At 45.5% G+C, this 22,091-nt stretch overlaps 1 protein-coding gene and 1 pseudogene across 3 annotated transcripts in view; both read right to left on the bottom strand.

Moving 5' to 3' along the window:
* The window catches only part of frem1a (Fras1 related extracellular matrix 1a), a 429,561-nt gene that overhangs the window by 317,128 nt on the left and 90,342 nt on the right, over positions 1-22,091 (bottom strand). For all 3 annotated transcript variants that reach the window (XM_078570514.1, XM_078570515.1, XM_078570516.1), the window contains exon 6: positions 3,163-3,486. In XM_078570514.1, the coding sequence (XP_078426640.1) occupies positions 3,163-3,486 (324 nt within the window). The remainder of the gene's footprint in view (positions 1-3,162; positions 3,487-22,091) is intronic.
* Positions 11,111-11,436, bottom strand: LOC144690690 (dolichyl-diphosphooligosaccharide--protein glycosyltransferase subunit TMEM258 pseudogene; annotated as a pseudogene).

Genomic DNA, 22,091 nt, shown 5'->3' with positions numbered 1-22,091 from the left:
AATTAAATCATATTCTGACGAATTTTAAATTTCCAAATGTCATGGGTCCATGTTTCATTTGTGGGTTATAAATTTCAATCAAAAGAAGTTAATTCTCCCTTTCCCTCAAACAGAGGAAAACATGGCCATAAATGTTTTAAAGGATTGAAACTTTGATATCGTAACCTTACGATGGAATGGACCTATTTACATAGTTAGCTAGTATTTACAGCTCAAAAACAAGTCATTTGGTCCAACAGGTCCTTGCCCATGTTTATGACACCTTTGACCACAAGTCCATCAGGCAGTGGTCTGCACGTATCATCCTTGAGGCCCTGCGGGGAAAAGGAGATGGTGCATCCCGTCGGATGGTTCCCTGAGCAGACTGTCAAAGTCATTTGGCAGAATCCTCATCACCAGAACTTTCAAACAAGCACCAAGATGTAGCTTGTCTGGTGGTGACAAAGGCCCTCCCCATCAGATCCTTCCTACATGCCCGGAGTCTCACCCAGTCCACATGTTGCCCTCGAGGTGGCTGTGGTGGGGAAGAGACTGTTGTCCACCTCCTTTTGGAATGTGTCTTTGCAAAGGAGGTCTGGAGAGAGATGCAGTGGTTTCTGTTGAGCAGCTCTATGGAGCTGTACGGCTGTTCCTAGGGACACACACTGAGACAAATATCATTGCAGCTGGATGATCATCAACTCAGTGAAAGATGCTGTTTGGTCTGCCTGAAACCATTTGGTCTTCCAGTGCAATGAGTTGTCCCTGACCCAGCATTGCAGACTGGCACATTCCAAGGTCCAGGACTATGTGCTGAGGGATGCACTAAAGCTTGGGGCAGCCACCACAGAGGCTCAATGGGGAAAGGTCGCTGTCTAAGAGCTTTCACCCATAGTGCACCAAGAGGCTGGGAATTGTATAGAATCCCTTGGGCTGTTTGATTCACATTGAATGTATGCAGTGAATATCACATGTATCACAATTATACTGAAGCACCTCAGTGGACAACATGACCTATGTAGACAACTTAAATACCAAACATTTCAAAATGGTCATTAGAGAATGTTCCTTTGATTGTATTGAAACACCTCAGGGTGCAACATGATCTAGGTAGAAAACTTGAATCGTTTTACACTTTCTGTAATGACCATTTTGGGATGTGGGCAATGCTCCTTTTATTGTATTGATTAACCTCAGAGTCAACATGATCTAAGTAGAAAACTTCAATATTATTGCACTGTGATGGCCATTTTGAAATGTTTTGTAATGTTCTTTCACATATTTTATGAATAAAGTATATTTTTGCATAAATAATGTTCCACTGAAGTCTCCTTCCACACTTCTTCATCTAATCTTGTTAACATATCCTTCTATTCCTTTCTTTGTTACATGTTTATCTAGCTTCTACTTAAATTCATCTCTGTTACTTGCATCAATTACTTCATCTTGTACTGAGTTCCAAATTCTAATCACTCTTTCGAAGAAGGCATTTCTGCTGAATTCCCACTTGGATTGAATGTTGATTATCTTATATTTATGGTCCCGAATTGTGGCTTCACCCACAACTGGAAAGATCTTTTCTATGGCTACCCTTTCAGAAACTTAAAGACCTCTATCAGGCCACCTTCTCAGTCTTTTGTAGATTTTAATGTCTGATAAACTGGGAGTTTGTGTAGGAATGAATCAGAATAGTCAGAGGTCAGAACAGAATAGTCAGAGAGTAAACAGGTGCATGCAGAGATGGGCTCAAGAGACAGAGGGAAGGATCTTCATGCCTCAGTCCATGTTGGAATGGTGGTGGAAGGGCTTTAAAAATTGCAGATTGATTCCAGGATTCCTGTCCTCATTCTCATTTCTGGCAATTTTTGCCGATGTGGGATGAGGGTGCAGGTAATATGCTCGCAGCCTTGCCAGCTCCATTGCGAGGGTGGGCATTTCAGCCCTCCAGCAATTTTGATGGAGTAGGGCCAAATTTTGTAGGAGACGTGATCCATGGGGAAACCCTACTCTGGAGTCAGGAACCTTTTGACAAGTAAGTTAAAAAGGTGTTTAGATGGTGTATGATAATATTGTTTAATTAATTGCTTGAGTATATATTTAAGGCTTTTACATGGTTTAAGTACAATTTCAATGCAAGTGCTTGATCATAGGTCTCTGTCCTTAAAAGGTGGGAGACCCATTCAGCCAACCATTCCTAATGAGGCCATCTGGCAACTGTATCAACAGAAACAGGCTGAATAGATGGCCAGATATCAGATTTGTCAGTTTTATTAGCTTGTAATATATTTATTTAACTTTCTTTGAAGTGGTTCTTCAATGCCTGTTTGTTTATTTGGACAAGATTAAGAAGTGTTAAGATGATTAAAGGTTTCTTCAACTAGACTTTCACTGCCTGTGTTTGATTGACAGTTCTATGAGAATGCAAGAAGGCAATGTTTTTCAAAGGGATTTTTGCCAATGGGTGATTCTTTTTTAAAATTCCTGAGCATTTCAAAGACTTGCCAGTATTATTAAAGGCTCATTGGCCGTGTACCAAATGCATACTGGATGAGTGGGAATGGAGGTAGCATTGAGTGTATGGAGGAGACTTAGGAAATATGCCATAACATGGAGGCGACATGGGAAATATGAGGGTCATGAAGTGGGTATGGGGGATGGGTTGGGGTGAAGGCTAGAAGGCTTAGCAACCATGGATACCATTGAGCTGCTGTCCCATCCCCATCTCCCTGCCTCTGTTGCTGCCTGGACCTGCCTTGGGATGAAAATAAGGTAGGTGAGCATTGCCAGGATGGAGGTAGGATCACAGAGTTGGGAAAATTCCCGATTCCCAATTCCCACCTCAAAGATGAAAATCCAGGCCAGAATGTCTCTTTGTTATTGTATAATATTTTCTTTTTTTCTATTAAAGTTATGGAAAACATTAAGTACTAACAGGTTTATTTTCTTTTAACTGAAGATTTTCAACAAAGTATAGTATAGACTAAAGTGTTTATGGAATTCAAAATATAAAATGTGAGGAAATGATTTCATGAAAAGCACTAATTCTTTTATGGACCTTATAAAAATAAGCAGGAGGCATTTGATTTAAAAATACGATCAAAATTCACAGGGGATAGCTAGTTATCATTGAAAATGTAATCTCTTCTGTCACTTCTTGCCATGATATTATATTGCGCCACTTACCTCATAGTTCCTCCTCTCAGTGTGACTGCAGTTTGGGGGTTGGTATGCAATTAGCAGCTCATTCAGGTCGGTCCAGGTGAATGATGTAATTGATTTGGTGTGATCTGCTAAATGAGTAATAAAACCCTGTGGAGGTGGCTTGGTGATGTTGAACACAAGTTGGGCTTTGGGGCTCTCGCTGTCTTCACCATCCAGGGTACGTGTGGTTAAGGGTGTCAGAATAAATTGATCCACTTCCAAAATGAACATAGCTATAAAGCTCGCTTTAGGAGGCTGATTGGAAAAAGCATTCCTGATTCTGACTGGAATCCAGGCATTCTCTGTCTGAAAGAGAAAACCGGAGGAATTTATCAAGGTATTGTTCATACAAAATTCAACATTTCATGATTTTAAGAAAATGACAGCTTGTGATTCACATCATAATTTTTAAAAAGTTGCACTTAATCAATCACTGCACACCAACATTCTTTTATAGTTCCTTACATTACTTTAACTTCCAGTTCCAAATTTCTGCACTTATTTTCATACAAAGCTGCAATCTAATCCCGCGGTCATAGGGCGGAACTGTCACATATTTGCACCAAGAACATTTTACCTGCTGACCGCAATGGCAGCTTGTCACACTGCATCATCCCAATCCTGCCTCATTAATCATACATTCCCAGGAAACATGCCGTTTCGCTGGCAGGTGGCTTTTGATTCGCCTGCTACGCCATCACCTCGCTGCTTTGTCATGCTGGCCGCCATATTTAAAGTGCAGCTGCGCGCACACCTCTCAGTGCTTTTGAGCACAGGGCTGCTGCACAGAAGACATGGCCCTGAAAGGCAAGGAGACTGCAGGCCCCCCTGATTCAGTGATGCATCTCTGGAAAGTCTTTAGGATGCCATGGAGACCCGCTGTGATGTCCTCTAACCCCGCTCTGGCCACAGGAGGGGCAGCAACATCACCAACCTGGCTTGGGAGCGGTGGGCAGTGCCGACAGTGCAAAAGAGGACAGCCAACCAGTGCCAAAAGAGGATGAGTGATCTCCTCCATTCTGCCAGGATAAGTCACTCTTCTCATCACTGTCAACTCTCACAAACCCCTCACATATCCACAGGGCCCTCAATCACTGCCAGTTCAAGGGACATCACCATTCACTCTCTCACATACACCTTCATAGTCCTCAGCCTGTCCATGGGACTCACCACCCACACATGCCAGGCATATTTATCATCTGGCCTGGCAGGCGCCCTGCTTACACTCTCTCCATCTCTATTCATGCAGGACAAGCTGGCACACAACAAAAGGGAGTGGTCGCAGACTGGTGGAGGAATGCCTGAAATCAAGGTCATCACGGACTTGGAAAATTGAGTCAACCAGCCGGCCAACGAACATCTGAACCGTTCCTGTGCTGAGGGTGAGATTGGTGGTGCTCACTCAAGTGATGATCCACCAACGCAACATCCAGTGCGACAACCATGCGTGAGTGACTTGTCCTGTTTCACAGGCCACTGCCTTGCACTGATTATGTCTCCTTGCTTTCGCAGGCTCATCTGAGAAACAGCCAAGGGAGTCCACGACCCAGGTCCTTGACTCAAGCCCCGAAGACACCTCAGAAGAGTAATCTGCTGAAACCCTCATTGAAGACCCATCACAGCGCTCACCCACACCCTCTACCAGTGCAGAGACACACACCTTGGTGGGACTAAGTTTTAGAGTAGTCTCAGGATTACAATCTGGTGAGCATATCACACTGTCTGATCAGAGGCAGGGACTTCCCAGGTTTCTGGCACTTGGAGGACTTCTGCGGACCAGAAATCTGCCGAGTCCAAGTCAGATGACGAGTCTCTGGAGTCAGTCATGTCTCTTTTGCTGGAGCAGAAAAAGCAAGCTCAGGGACAACAGGAAGGGATGTCCACTGCACTCCTCAGATTGCAAGACATGATGGTAAAGTCTGTCCGCCTTCAATCTGAGGCGATAGTGCCGGCACGCCAACGCACCGAGGTCAGCACTGGTAGCATGGCGGCCACCATGGAGACATCAGCCCTGCACTGCTGCGCGGGCTGAACTGCATCGCTGACACCATAGTTGACTTTCAATAGTGTCAATGCACCCCTTCTCCTCATGAAGCCAGCCAGGGGCCCTCAGGCACCCATAGGGAGGATGATCAGCAAGTGTACACCCCGATGCCATCCACCCAGGTGACTCCAGGACTGTTCTGCTCATCTGAATCCCCTCTTTCTGTGACTCCAGTAAATCCAGTTCCACAGGCCGGGGAAAGTACCACTGCCACACAGCAGGACCCCGAAAGCAGGCTGGGGCCCTCCAGGTCTCAGCCCTCCAAAGGATGCCCATCAAGGTCATCACACGCAGTCAGCCTCCACCTCCGTTGTAGATGTCAGGGGAGTACCAAGACATAGCTGCAAGGTGAGGAAGGTTAAGAAGATGCAAGTCTTGAGTACAACCTAATAAACTAAATTAACAAATCAAGGCGAAAATTAAAAGGCAGCCCCTTAAAGGGAAACTGCAAACACAAAAGACAAAATGTAAAGGAAACTTACAAACATCAAATCAAAATGTGATTAAAGGGGTCGATAAGGCACCCCAGTCCCCACGGTTCCCACCAAGCGCTGAAGATCAAGGAGATGTAACTCTTTTGGTTACAAACAAATAAACAAAATTAACAAAATCAGGGACAAAGTAAAAGGCAGTCCCTTAAAGGGAGACTGAAAAAACAAAGACAAAATTTAAAGGAAACTGACAAACATTAAATCAAAATGGGATTAAAGGGGTCAATAAAGCACCCCAGTTCCCGCGGTGCCCACCGAAAATGGAAGATCAAGGAGGTGTAACTCTTTCGAGTACATTCACAGTTCTTGACTTTTATTTTCCGGGAGTGGGACATGAACCCACAACCTTCTGACTCAAAGGTGAGGGTGCTATGAACTGAGCCACAGCTGATACCTCAACTCAAGGAGGTGTAGTTGCACAGCCTGGGCACAGGTGTTAATCATTTGTACATAATATTCATTTTAGAACATAAGAACTAGGAGCAGGAGTAGGCAATTCAGCACCTCGAGCCTGCCTCGCCATTCAATACGATCATGGCTGATCTCATTTCGGCCTCAACTCCAATTTCCCGCCCTCTCCCCATAACCTTTCAACCCATTACTAATTAAAAATCTGTCTATCTCCTCTTTAAATTTATTCAGCGTTCCGGCATCCACTGCACTCTGAGGTAGTGAATTCCACAGATTCACAACCCTTTGAGAAAAGTAATTTCTCCTTATCTCTGATTTAAATCTACCACCCCTTAGCCTAAACTATGGACTCTCACTCTAGAATGCCCCACAAGGGGAATCAACTGCTCTACGTCTACTTTGTCTATCCCCTTTAGCATCTTATATACCTCAATTAGATCTCCTATCATCCTTCGAAACTCTAGCAAGTATAGGCCTAAACAGCTCAATCTCTCCTCATAAGACAAGCCCCGCATCTCTGGAATCAATCCAGTGAACCTCCTCTGAACCGCCTCCAATGCAACTACATCTTTCCTCAAGTAAGGAGACCAAAACTGTGCACAGTACTCTAGGTGCGGTCTCACCAATGCCTTGTACAGTTGCAACAACACTTCCCTATTTTTATACTCTATTCCTTTAGCAATAAATGCCAAAATTCCATTTGCCTTCCTTATTGCCTGCTGTACCAGCATACTAGCTTTCAGCGGTTCATGCAAGAGGACACCCAGACCCCTCTGCATTGAAGCATTCTGAAGTTTCTCTCCATTTAAATAATAAGTCGCCTTTTTATTCTTCCGACCAAAATGGATAACCTCACACTTATCCATGTTAAACACCATCTGCCAATTTTGGCCCGTTCACCTAACCAGTCCATATCCATTTGTAAATTTCTTATTTCTTCATTTCAACTTACTTTCCCACCTATTTTGGAGTCATCTGCAAATTTAGCTATAGTACCTCTTATCCCTGAATCCAAGTCATTAATATAGATTGTAAATAGTTGGGGCCCAAGTACCGAACCCTGTGGCATCCCATTAGTTACAGCTGACCATCCAGAAAAAGACCCATTTATCCCGACTCTCTGCTTTCTGTTAGTTAGCCAATCCTCTATCCAAGCTAATATATTACCCCTAACTCCGTGTGATCTTATCTTGTGTATTAATCTTTTGTGCGGCACCTAACCAAAGGCCTTCTGGAAGTTCAGATATACTACATCTACAGGATCTCCATTATCTACTTTGCTTGTCACATCTTCAAAGAACTCTAGCAAATTAGTTAAACACGATTTACTCTTCATAAAACCATTCTGACTCTGATGATTGCACTTTGACTTTCCAAATGCCCCATTACTACTTCCTTAATAATGGATTCCAACAATTTCCCAACGACAGACATTAAACTAACTGGTCTCTTGTTTCCTACTTTCTGCCTCCCCCCACTTTTTGAATAAGGGTGTTATATTAGCATTTTTCCAATCCACAGCCACCTTTCCAGAATCCAGGGAATTTTGGAATATTATAGCCAATGTATCCACTATCTCCACTGCCACTTCCTTTAAGACATAAGCTATGTGAGGATCTATGGAGTGTCCTCAACTGCAAGTCATCATCATCCTCCTGGAATGTAGGGACTACTGGCATCCATTATGTCTCCATGACAAGAGCCTTATCACAGAGGGTATGTGCGTGTCCATCAGCCAGACAGGAGCCAAACGTTCACAGGTGCAATGTGAGGATCCCCTTACTGCATGTCATCATCATCTTCCATCAGTCTAGCAGCTATGAGGGCCTCCCGAGTGCGCCTGCCTTGTCTGGCCAGTGCAATGACCTCATCACTGTCATCCTCGGCTTTCAGGACCTATTCACCCTCAAACCCGACGTCTTCCTCATTGGAGGAGATGTGCAGCTCCTTAATCTCCTCCTCACCCAGCTCCTTCCCCTGTTGCAACACCAGGTTGTGAAGGGCGCAGAAGACGACAACAATGCGTGACACCCTCTGTGGACTATATTGCTCTACCAGACCAGTCCAGGCATCGGAACCTCATTTTGAGCATCCCAATGGTTTGCTCCACCAAGTTGCGAGTTGCAGCATAAGCTGTGTTACACCTTCGTACTGCTGCAGTCTGAGACTGCCGCACAGATGTCATCAGCCACATCCTCTGTGGGTAACCTTTGTCCCCAAGGAGCCAACCCTGCAGCCTCTGTGGACCCTGGAAGACGTCAGGGATCTGAGACCTACTGAGAATGTAGAAGTCATTGATACTCCCTGGGAACTGTGCGCAGACCTGCAGGGTGCAATTGTGGTGGTTGCACACCAGCTGAACATTCAGTGAGTGGATGCCCTTGCGGTTGACATAGTTGACCCCTTGTTGCCACAGAGATCTGAGCACCATGTGAGTGCAGTCAATGGCACCCTGCACCTGTGGAAAACCTGAGATCTGGGTAAATCCCAGCATTCTTGTTTCCTGGCTTTCCTGATCCCGGACGAAACGCACAATGTATGCCTTGGCAAAGCTGGCGTCCATGACCTCATGGTCCAAACCTGAATGATGACATTTCAAGGGACTGTGAGCGCCTCCACCAGTGACTGCTCCATTTCAACTTTTGCAACATATACAACGTGCCCAGTCATCCAATTGTTCTGCAATCCACTAAAATGCTGATTACTTTGCAGTCTGTGCCCAAGGGGTGAAAAGCTCTGGAGCACTTGATGGCATTTTTATGCCTGTGTGTTGCTTGAGTGGGCAGATGAGCTAGAGGCCTGACTCCAAGCATGTCAATGTGACCGTGCCTGAACTGACTCAGCTATAGAGGAATGGTCACTTTATACAAGGTATCCCTAATGCTTGGTTGCTTCCCTGAACCCCCCGTACCCACATGTGCTTGTGCACTACCATAAACCGCATTGCAACCCTTGCCCCCCTGGAACTCACTTCACCTCAGTACTGCCCTTGCCTTGGTATCACACTCAGCCAGCCAGGTAAATGCGACTTGCCTGTGCCTTCGCCTGAATCCGTGGTGCCTCAACCTTGAGGTCCAACAGGCGACCCTTGTGAGTGCTGCGCAACGTTACTATGCACTCACCTCCGAGTTTTCCTCAAAGTGCAGCGCACCAGGTGCACACCTTATAAATGCTGTTATGAAACACGTCGGTGTGCAATCATGCCGATGGACTCGGATGATCCAGGGTTGGGGGGATGATTCTGGTGAGCTGGATGTATAATGCAATGCAGATGTATTACAATGAAGCTCCCAACGTGCAGCGGTGGGAAACGCAGCCCGCCATTGACAGGTGGAGCAGACGACTGGTTTCACAATGTCATGAAACTGATATTTAGCCTTCCCACTAAGTTGTCCGTTTACGCCCACCTGCGGGCACAAAAAATTCCTCCCATAGTGTTTTTTTCAACCTAAAAACATATCAATATATAAAAAGCAGGAACAGAGGTGGGGATATAAAGTAGCAACAACCCGAAGCTCCAAACCAGCAGCAGCAGCAGCAATAATGAGAGCAGAATCAGAGCCAGATAGGCAGAGTTAAAGGAGAGGCAACCCAAGGCCCCTGACCAGCAGCAGCGTTAAGAACAGGAGCAGAGGCAGGGTATAAAGGAGAGGCAACCCAAGACCCCGCAGCACAGCTGCAGCGATGACCAGACCGAGTTTGGAGGCAGGGAGGCAGAGATTTAAAGATGAAGCAACCCAAGACCCAAGACCAGCAGCAGCAGCAATGGCCAGAGTGAGTTCAGAAGCTGAAATGAAAGGAGTAGTGGAGAGGGGAAGAAAACAAGGGGTGATGTCACATGACAGCATGGAGGTGACTGGTTGGTGCGCATTGCAGCATTTTTTTCTTGCCTTTTGAAGCTTGGGCAGTTAAATAAACCAAGAGCTGTGAAAATATATTGATTATTTTATTAAATTAGAGAGCCTGGAAATAAGGAGCCGAGGGGTGGAGCAGCTTGGAGCCCAGGGGGAGTAAGACCATCAGGAAAATGGGGTCAGCAGTGTGGAGAGGAAGGAGTGGCAGGACCTGAGAGTAAGTACAGAGAATAATTATTGAGGTAAGAATCAAAGATCTAAGATATAGAACTAGAGTAACGAAACAAGGTATTAAATCTTAAAAGCAAAAAACTGCGGATGCTGGAAATCCAAAAAAAAATACCTGGAAAAACTCAGCAAGTCAGGCAGAGGCATACGGACTCGAAACATTAACTGTGTTCCTCTCTGCAGATGCTGCCAGACCTGCTGAATTTTTCCAGGTATTTTTATTTTTGTTTTGTATTAAATCTTAAATTTGTTTTCAAAGGCGGCAGCACCACCTCCCAGAAGGAAAAAAACTGTAAAAGCTGGGAAATAAGAATACTGGTCCAAACTGGTCTTGTATACCTTAAAATGGAACACCAGTAAAAACTGGGAAATAAGAATACTGGTCCGAACTGTTTTTGGGTACCTGGATGACAAGGGGAAAGGATGAAGTGGTTTGCTGTGTCAAAGGCTACAGACAAATCAAGTAGGAAAAAGAGGGATGGTTTCACTCAATGAAAACATTGTACAACATTCAGCCCATCAAGTCTGAAGTGGGTCTTCTGAAACGCAATCCAGTTGGTCCTGCTCCCCTACCTGTGCCTAATATTCCTGCAACTTATTATTTTTCAACTATTTAGAAGAGGCAGTGGCGTAGTGGTATTGTTTTTTTTTAAATGTCAAAGCTTTTATCTTTTGGTTTTTATAAGAACAAATTCTGTACAAAGTTCGGGTGCTACTCAGTGACTCTTGAAGGCTGCAGCTTCTCTAATAGCTTGGAGCCCAGAGGGTGTAAGACCATCAGGAAAATGGGGTCAGCAGTCTGGAGAGCAAGGAGTGGCAGGACCTGAGAGTAAGTACAGAGAATAATTATTGGGGTAAGAATCAAAGATCTAAGATATAGAACTAGAGTACTGAGATTACAGTGAAGTCAGTGTGGAAACAGCACTTCCTGCTGGAATGTTCCCTCATATTTCTTCCCTGCACACTCCCAGCTTGTCCTCATCCATAGATCCCAACCCATTGGAGGAGGAAAGGTATTCCAAATCCCATAAAAAGAGAATCCACTAGGGAAATCAGCAGTTCTTTGCAGATAACCTGTGTGTATTTGGTAGCTATTACCTCATATACAAAAAACCATGCGGTAAAGAACATGCCAATTACAAGAAGAACCATTGTCAAGTGTGGAAAGACAGCAGGATTGACTGGGCTTGCGTATCTAGTCATAGCCTCCAGCTCCATCTTTTCGCTTTTCTAGTAATCTAGAGACCCAGGGTAATGCTCTGGGCTTGAGTCCCACCACAGCAGATAGTGAAATTTGAATTCAATTAAAAATCTGGAACTAAGTCTAATGATGACCATGAAGACATTGTCGATTGTCACTAATGTCCTTTAGGGAAGGAAATCTGCCATCCTTACTTGGTCTGGCCGACATGTGACTTGAACCACATCAATGTGGTTGACTCTTAAATGCCCTCTGAAATGGCCTAGCAAGTCACTCAGTTGTATCAAAACGCTACGGAATTATAAAGTCTCAGTTGCACCAATGATGATCAAGCTGGTCAAGTCCTAAAGGGCATAGCTGCTAGCCTAGGTCTGCGGCAGATGGTGAGGGAACCAAAACGAGGGAAAAACATAATTGACCTCATCCTCACCAAACTGCCTGCCATAGATGCATCTGTCCATGACAGTATCAGTAGCAGTGACCACCACACAGTTGTTGTGGAGATGAAGTCCCGTCTTCATGTTGAGGATACCCTTCATTGTGTTGTGTGGCACTACCACCATGCTAAATGGGATAGACGTCAAACAGATCTAACAACAAGACTGGGCATCCATGAGATGCTGTGGGCCATCAGCAGCAGCAGAATTGTACTCAACGACAACCTGTAACCTCATTGCCCGGCATATCCCCCATTACCATCAAGCCAAGGGGTCAAACCTGGTTCAGTGAGGAGTGCAGGAGGGCATGCCAGGAGCGGCACCAGGCATACCTAGTGATGAGGTGTTGACCTGGTGAAGCTGCAATGCAGGAATATTGCATGCCAAGCAGCATAAGCAGCAACTGATAGATAGAAATAAGTGGTTTCACAACCAAGTCCTGCCACATCCAACCATGAATGGTGGAGGACAATTAAACAACACACTGGAGGAGGAGGCTCCACAGATATCCCCATCCTCAATGCTGGGGGAGCCCAGCACGTCAGTGCAAAAGATAAGGCTGCTTTAATCTTCAGCCAGAAGTGCCGAGTGGATGATCCATCTCAGCTTCCTCCGCAGGTCCCCAGCATCACAGTTGCCAGTCTTCAGCCAATTCGATTCACTCATGTGATATCAAGATATGCCTGAAGGCACTGGATACTGCAAAGGCTATGGGCCCTGACAATATTGCAGAAACAGTACTGAAGACTTGTGCTCCAGAGCTTGCCACGCCCCTAGCCAAGCTGCTCCAGTATAGCTACAACACTTGCATCTACCCGGCAATGTGGAAAATTGCGCAGGTATGTCCTGTCCGCAAAAAGCAGGACACAATCCAACCCGACCAATTACCGCCCCATTAGTCTACTTTCCATCATCAGTAAAGTGATGGAAGGGGTCATCAACAGTGCTATCAAGTGGCACTTGCTTAGCAATAACCTGCTCACTGATCTCAGTTTGGGTTCCACCAAGGCCACTCAGCTCCTGGCCTCATTACTGCCTTGGTTCAAACACGGACAAAAGAACTTGAACTCAACAGGTGAAGTGAGAGTGACTGCCATTGACATCAAGGTAGCATTTGACCGAGTGTGGCATCAAAGAGCCCGAGCAAAATTGGAGTCAATGGGAATCAGGGGGAAAACTCTCCACTGGTTGGAGTCATACCAAGCACAAAGAAGATGGTTGTGGTTGTTGGAGGTCAATCATCTCTGCTCCAGCACATCACTGCAGGAGTTCCTCAGGGTAGTATCCTTGGCTCAACTATCTTCAACTGCTTCATCAAATACGTTCCCTCCATCATAAGGTCAGAAGTGGGGATGTTCGCTGATGATTGCACAATGTTCAGCACAATTCGTGACTCCTCAGATAGTGAAGCAGTCCATGTCCAAATGCAGCAAGATCTGGACAACAACCAGGCTTGGGCTGACAAATGGAAAGTAACATTCACACCACACAAGTGCCAGGCAATGACCATCTTCAACAAGAGAGAACCCAACTATCGCCCCTTGACATTCAATGGCATTACCATCACTGAATCCCCCTCCATCAACATCGTGGAGTCACCATTGACCAAAAACTGAACTGGACGATCCATATAAGTACTGTAGCTACAAGAGCAGGTCAGGGGCTAGGAATCCTGTGGTAAGTAACTCACTTCCTGACTCCCCAAAGCCTGTCCACTATCTACAAGGCACAGATCAGGAGTGTGATGGAATACTCTCCACTTGCCTGGATGAGTGCCACTCCAACAACACTCGAAGTTTGACACCATCCAGGACAAAGCAGCCCGCTTGTTTGACACCTCATCCTCAAACATTCACTCCTTCCACCACTGACACACAGTAGCAGCAGTGTGTACCATCTACAAGATACACTGCAGTAACTCGCCAAGGCTCCTTCAACAGCACCTTTCAAACTCACGACCACTGCCATCTAGAAGGACAAGGGCAGCAGATACATGGGAACACCACCACCAGGAAATTCCCCTCCAAGCCGTTCACCATCCTGACTTGGAAATATTCCTTTATTGTCGCTGGGTCAAAATGCTGGAACTCCCTTCCTAACAGCACTGTGAGTGTACCTACACCACATGGGCTGCAGCAGTTCAAAAAGGCAGCTCACCACCACCTTCTCAAGGACAATTAGGGATGGGCAATAACTGCTGGTCTAGCCAGCGAAGCCCACATCCTTTGGATTTTAAAAATCCAATTTCCTTTTAAAGCTTAGATTGAACCTGTATCAACCACACTATCGGGCATTGCATTCCACATCCTAACCACCCATTGCATAAAAAAGCTTTTCCTCATGTCTTTGCTTCTTTTGGTAAACACTTTAAATCTTTGCCAAAACCAGAAAATGCTGGAAAAACTCCACAGGTCAAGCAGCATCTGTGGAGAGATTAACAGAGTTAATGTTTTGAGTCCGTATGACCCTTCTTAGGAACCCTGAATCTGTGCCTTCTGGTTATCGACCCTTCAGACATTGCAAACATCTCTGCATTTACTCAATCATGTACTCATCATTTAGCTATTCATTTACTGTATCAAATCTCTTCTTAGACCATTCTGCTCTAAGGAGGATAACCTCAGCTTCTGTCTATTCATATAACAGCAAGAGACAGAACAAAGAACAAAGAAAAGTACAGCACAGGAACAGGCCCTTCGGCCCTCCAAGCCTGCGCCGATCATATTGCCCGTCAACTAAAACATTTTGCTCTTCCCTCTATTCCCAACCTATTCACGTATTTGTCAAGCTGCCTCTTAAACAACACTATCGTTCCTGCTTCCACCACCTCCTCTGGCAGCGAATTCCAGACACTCACTACCCTCTGCATAAAAAATTTGCCCCGCACATCTCCTGTATAGTTTTCTTCTCTCACCTTAAATCTATGTCCCCTGGTAATTGACTCTTCCATCCTGGGAAAAAGCTTCTGACTATCCACTCTGTCCATGCCACTCATAATTTTGTAAACTTCTATCAAGTCGCCCCTCAATCTCCGTCGCTCTAGTGAGAACAATCCGAGTTTCTCCAACCTCTCCTCATAGCTAATAACCTCCAGACCAGGCAGCATCCTGGTAAACCTCCTCTGCACCCTCTCCAATGCCTCCATATCTTTCTGGTAATATGGCGACCAGAATTGCACGCAATATTCCAAGTGTGGCCTAACTAAGTTTCTATACAGCTGCAGCATGACTTCCCAGCTTTTATACTCAATACCCCTGCCAATGAAGGCAAGCATGCCATATGCCTTCCTGACTACCTTATCCACCTGCGTTGCCATTTTCAGTGACCTGTGGACTTGTACACCCAGATCCCTCTGCCCGTCAATGCACTTAAGGGTTCTGCCATTAACTGTATAATTCCTGCCTGTACCTTTCAAAATGCATTAGCTCGCATTTGTCCTGATTAAACTCCATCTGCCATTTCTCCGCCCAAGTCTCCAACCGATCTATATCCCGTTGTATCCTTTGACAATCCTCTTCACTATCTGCAACTCCTCCAACCTTAGAGTCGTCTGCAAACTTACTAATCAGCCCAGTTACATTTTCCCTCCAAATCATTTATGTATACTACAAACAGCAAAGGTCCCAGCACTGATCCCTGTGGAACTCCACCGGTCACAGCTCTCCATTCAGAAAAGCACCCTTCTACTGCTACCCTCTGTCTTCTATGACCAAGCCAATTCTTGCCAGCTCACCTCTGATCCTGTGCAACTTTACCTTCTGTACCAGTCTGCCATGAGGGCTCTTGTCAAAGGCCTTACTGAAATCCATGTATATAACATCCACTGCCCTTCCCTCGTCGATCATCTTTGTCACTTCCTCGAAAAACTCGATCAAGTTAGAGAGACACGACTTCCCCTTCACAAAACCATGCTGCCTCTCACTAATACGCCCATTTGCTTCCAAATGTTAGTGAATCCTGTCATGAAGAATCTTCTCCAATAATTTACCTACCACTGACGTAAGGCTCACCGGCCTGTAATTTCCTGGATTATCCCTGCTACCATTCTTAAACAATGGAACAACATTGGCCATTCTCCAGTCCTCTGGGACCTCACCCGTAGCCAGTGAGGATACAAAGATTTCTGTCAAGGCCCCAGCAATCTCCTCCCGTGCCTCCCTCAGTACTCTGGGGTAGATTCCATCTGGCCCTGGGGACTTATCCACCTTAATATTCTTCAAGACGCCTAACACCTCCTCCTTTTTGATCTCAACATGATCCAGGCTATCTACACACTCTTCCCTAGACAAATCGACTGCTAAGTCCTTCTCTTTGGTGAATACCGATGAAAGTATTCATTTAGTATCTCTCCCATTTCTTCTGGCTCCACACACAGATTCCCACCTCTGTCCCTGAGTGGGCCTACCCTTTCCCTGGCTACCCTCTTGCTTATTACATATGTATAAAAGGCCTTGGGATTTTCCTTAATCCTGGTGCCAGTGACTTTTCATGACCCCTTTTAGCCCTCCTGACTCCTTGCTTAAGTTTCTTCATACTTTATATTCTCCATGGGCTTCATCTGTTCCCAGCCTTCTAGCCCTTACGAATGCTTCCCTTTTCTTTTTGACTAATCTCACAATATCCTTCGTTATCCAAGGTTCCTGAAACTTGCCATGCTTATCCTTCATCCTAGCAGGAACATGCTGGTCCTGAATTCTTATCAACTAACGTTTGAAAGCCCCCCACGTCAGTTGTTGATTTGCCCTCAAACATCTGCCTCCAGTCTAGATTCCTCAGTATATAATATTGTTATAATTAGCCTTCCCCCAATTAAGCACCTTATCCTGAGGACTCCTGTTATCCTTATCCACCGGTACCTTGAAACTTACTGAATTATGGTCACTTTTCCTAAAATGCTCCCCTATTGAAACTTCGACCACCTGGCCAGGTTCATTCCCTAATACCAGGTCCAGTACTGCCCCTTCCCTAGTTGGACTATCTACATATTGTCTCAGGAAGCCCTCCTGGATGCACCTTACAAATTCTGCACCATCCAAACCTCTAGCACTAAGTGATTCCCAGTCAATATTACGGAAAGTTAAAATCACCCACCACAACAACCCTATTGCTTTTACATCTTTCCAAAATCTGCCTACATAACTGTTCCTCAATCTCCCGCCGGCAATTGTGAGGCCTATAGTAAACCCCCAACATTGTGACTGCACCCTTCCTATTCCGGAGCTCTACCCATATTGCCTCGCTGCATGAGCCCACCAAGGTGTCCTCCTGTCGTACAGCTGTGATATTCCCCTTAACCAGCAGTGCAACTCCCCCACCTCTTTGACATCCCTCTCTATCCTGCCTGAAACATCTAACTCCTGGAACGTTTATCTGCCAATCCTGTCCATCCTTCAACCAAGTCTTTGTAATAGCAATAACTTTAACCAAGTCTCTGTAATGACAGACAGTAAGCATAATGGGTATGTGCTCCATTTGGATTGATATGACTAGTAGTCCCCCAGGAATCTGTACTCACCTTTTAGTTTATTTGAACTCCTGGATTTGCTGCATCCTTACTGGGAGAGCAGAGGCAGTTGGTGACCTGTCCACACAAAAGCTGCAACAGGTGGGTGGAAGCAGTAAAGTGCTGAGTCTTCAGGAATGACAAGGAGGTGGAGCAGAAGCTGTAGAGAGGATAAGCTGAACCCCTCCATGTTTCTCGACAGCAACAGGAGGTTGTCTGCCAGGCTGGTCAATGTAGCCAGCATCTGTGTGTATGCCCATCAGTGTTTTCCTCACATGCTGCCACTTCGAGGTTCTTATCTTAGTCTGCTGCAGCAGAACTCATCTGTGGTACCACCCGGAAAATCCGGAGGCAGAAGACATGGGCATGATTTTAAAAAAACTTTGGGCCAGATTTTTATCTTCAAGGCAGGAATCAGGAGTTGGGAATTTTCCCGATCCATGATCCTGCCTCTGTCCTGGCAGGCGAACATACAAATTAGGAGGAATAGGCTACTTGGCCCTTCGAGCCTACACCATTCAATAAGATCATGGCTGATCTGATTGTAACCTCAATTCCACATTTCTGCCTACCTTCCATAACATTTCACCCACATGCTTATCAAGACTCTATCTACCTCTGCCTTAAAAATATTCAAAATCTCTGCTTCCTCAACCTTGTGAGGAAGAGAGATCCAAAGGCTCACTCCCCTCAGAAAAAATTTCTCCTCCACTCTGCCCTAAATGGATGATCCTTATTTTTAAACAGTGACCTCTAGTTCTAGATTCTCCCACAAGAGGAAACATACTCTCCACATTGACCCCTGTCAAGGCCCCTCAGGGTCTTATATGTTTCGGTCTCCGAAACACCAGCAGATACAAGCCTAGCCTATCCAACCTTTCCTCATAAGGCAACCTGCCCAATCCAGGTATGAGTTTGGTAAACCTTCTCTGAACAGCTGCCAATGCGTTTACATCCTGCCCCAAATAAAGAGATCAATCCTGGACACTACCGCAAATGTGGTGTCATCAATACCCTGTATACCTGAAGCATAACTTCCCTGCTTTTGTAATCAATTCCGCTTGCAATAGAATCACAGTGCAGAAGAGGCCCTTCGGCCCATCGAGTCTGCACTGATACGTGAGAAACACCTGACCTACCTAATCCCATTTACCAGCACTTGGCCCATAGCCTTGAATTATGACGTGCCAAGTGCTCATCCAGGTATTTTTTAAAGGATGTCAGGCAACCCGCCTCCACCACCCTCTGGGTAAAAAGGTTTTTCCTTACATCCCCCCAAAACCTCCTGCCCCTCACCTTGAACTTGTGTCCCCTTGTGACTGACTCTTCAACTAAGGGGAACAGCTGCTCCCTATCCACCCTGTCCATGCACCTCATAATCTTGTACACCTCGATCAGGTCGCCCCTCAGTCTTCTCTGCTCCAACAAAAACAACCCAAGTCTATCCAACCTCTCTTCATAACTTAAATCTAACCCAACATCCTGGTGAAGCTCCTCTGCACTCCCTCCAGTGCAATCACATCCTTCCTATAATGTGGCGACCAGAACTGCACACAATACTCCAGCTGTGGCCTCACCAAGGTTCTATACAACTCCAACATAACCTCCCTAATTTTGTAATCTCTGCCTTGATTGATAAAGACAAGTGTCCCATATGCCTTGTTCACCTCCCCACTAACATGACCTCTGCCTTCAGAGATCTATGGACACACACGCCAAGGTCCCTTTGTTCCTCAAAACTTCCGAGTGCCATGCCGTTCATTGAATACTTCCTTGTCAAATTACTCCTTCCAAAGTGTATCACCTCACACTTTTCAGGGTTAACCTTCTGGGCTGAATATTGAATTCAACAACTTTAGATCTTAAACTCCCCCTCCCCCCATCCCCACCCCGTTTCTCGCCCCCCCCCCACCCCCGCTTTTTTTTTTCAATAATTTATATAGATTCTTCTTTCCCCACCTATTTCCATTATTTTTAAATCTAAAACTAAAACCTTGTTAGCCTTTCCACCCCACCCCCACTAGAGCTGTACTTTGAATATCCTGTCTTCCATTCTTAATTAGCACTTTTCTCAGACAAAACACCTCTTTGACCCTTTTGTCTGTGACATCTTTTGATTATCTGCTCATCTCCACAATCACCACACCCTCAAGTCTCTCTCTCCCCCACCCCCCCCGCCCCACCCCACCCCCACCGCCCCCCACCCACCTTAAACCAATTTATATTTCTCCCTTCTTCTAACTATGCTTCAGTTCTGCCGAAGGGCCATGAAGACTCGAAACGTTAACTGATTTCTTCTCCGCCGATGCTGCCAGACCTGCTGAGTTTTTCCAGGTAATTCTGTTTTTGTTTTAAATTCCATCTGCCACTTATCTGCCTATTTGACCATCCCGTCTATATGTTCCTGTAGCCCAAGACACTCAACCTCACTGTTAACCACCCGGCCAATCTTTGCATCATCTGCAAACTTACCAATCCTACCCCCCAACATAGTCATATATGTCATTTATATCAATGACGAATAATAGGGGACCCAGCACAGATCCCTGTGGTACGCCACTGGACACAAGCTTCCAGTCACTAAAGCATCCTTCCGTCATCACCCTCTGCCTCCTACAACTAAGTCAATTTTGAATCCACCTTATCAAATTACGCCTGTATCCCATGTGCATTTGCCTTCTTGAGAAGTCTCCCATGTGGGACCTTGTCAAAGGCTTTGCTGAAATCCATATAAACTACATCAACTACACTACCCTCATCTACACACCTGGTCACCTCCTCAAAAAATTCAATCAAATTTGTTAGGCATGACCTCCCTCTGACAAAGCCATGCTGACTATCCCTGATCAAACCTTGCCTCTCCAAGTGGAGATAGATACTCTTCTTCAGAACTTTCTCCAATTGTTTCCCTATCACTGACATGAGACTCACTGGCCTGTAGTTCCCTGGCTTATCTCTACAACCCTTCTTAAATAGCGGAACCACATTAGCTGTTCTCCAGTCCTCTGGCACCTCCCCCGTGGCCAGGGAGGAATTAAAAATTTGGATCAGAGCCCCTGCGATCTCCTCCCTTGCCACCCTCAGCAGTCTGGGACACAAATCATCTGGACCTGGAGAATTGTCCACTTTTAAGCCTGCCAACACCTCCAATGCCTTGTCACTCCCTCTATCAATTTGCTTAAGAACCTCGCAGTCTCTCTCCCGAGTTTGATGTCTTCATCCTCATTCTCTTGGGTGAAGACGGACGTGAAGTCTTCATTCAACACTCTAGCGATGTCCTCTGGCTCCACCCATAGATTGCCCCCTTGGTCCCTTATGGGCCCTACTCTTTCCCTGGTTACCCTCTTCCCATTGATATGCTGATAGAATATATGGGATTTTCCCTACTTTTACCAGCCAGAGCTTTCTCATATCTCCTCCTTGCTCTCCTAATTGCTTTCTTAAGCACCACCCTGCAATGTCTGTACTCCACTAATGTCTCTGCTGTTTTGTTTCCCTTGTACCTGCTAAAAGCCTCTCTTTTCCTTCTCATCATAACCTGAATATCTCTGGTCATCCATGGTTCTACGGGCTTGTTACTCCTTCCTATCACCCTAGAGGGAACGTGTTGAGCCTGTACCCTCCCCATTTCCTTTCTGAGCACCCCCCCACTGCTCCTCTGTAGATTTCCCCACAAGTAACTGTTCCCAGTCTACCTTGGCCAGATCCTGCCTTATTTTACTAAAATCCACTCTCCCCCAATCCAAAACATTTTTTTGCAAATTGTCGATTCCTTTGTCCATAACAAACTTAAACTGTACCATGTTGTGGTCGCTATCGCTAAAATGCTCGCCCACCACCACCTCAGCCACCTGTTAGGCTTCATTCCCCAGAATTAGATCCAGCAATGCACTGTTCCTTGTTGGACCCTCTACATATTGACCTAAAAAGTTCTCCTGTACACATTTCAAGAAATCCACTCCATCCAAGCCCTTAACACTATGTCTATCCCAATTAATGTTGGGAAAGTTGAAATCACTTAATATAATTACCCTATTGTTATTGTTTTTACACACCTCCACAAATTGTGCACATATTTGCTCCTCAATTTCCCGCTGACTATCTGGGGGTCTATAATAAACACTTAATAACGTGGTTGCCCTTTTTTATTCCTAAGCTCTGCCCACAAAGCTTCATTCGATGCCCCCTCCAAGATATCATCTCTCTTTACTGCAGTAACTGACTGCTTAACTAATAATGCAACGCCTCTTCCTCTTTTACCCCCTCACCTGTCTCACCTGAAGATTCTATATCCCAGAATGATGAGCTGCCAATCCTGCCCTTCCCTCAACCACATCTCAGTGATGGCTACTATATCAGAATTCCACATGTCAATCCTCACCCTTAACTCATCCATTTTACCTGTAATGCTCCTGGCATTAAAGTAGAGGCCATCCAGCCTTGCCTTACTCCCTTGAAGCTTATTGCAGCTGTATTCCCTCTGACTTGATTGTTTTACTGTATTATGATGTGTCCCTATTCTGCTAACATTCTGTGTCCCCTCCCCCTGCAAAATTAGTTTAAACTCCTCCCAACAGCACTAGCAAACCTGCCCGCAAGAATGTTAGTCTCGCTCTGGTTCAGATGTAGACCGTCCCGCTTGTACAGGTCCCACCTTCCCCAGAAATGGTCCCAGTGATCCAGGAATCTAAAACCCTCCCTCCTGCACCAACTCTTAAGCCACATATTCATCTGCGCTATTC

The sequence above is a fragment of the Cetorhinus maximus genome, chromosome 2 (genome assembly GCF_964194155.1).
Source record: "Cetorhinus maximus chromosome 2, sCetMax3.hap1.1, whole genome shotgun sequence".
NCBI lineage: Eukaryota > Metazoa > Chordata > Chondrichthyes > Lamniformes > Cetorhinidae > Cetorhinus > Cetorhinus maximus.
Note: the sequence above shows the minus strand (reverse complement) of the source record. Positions and strands in the feature narration are given on the sequence as shown.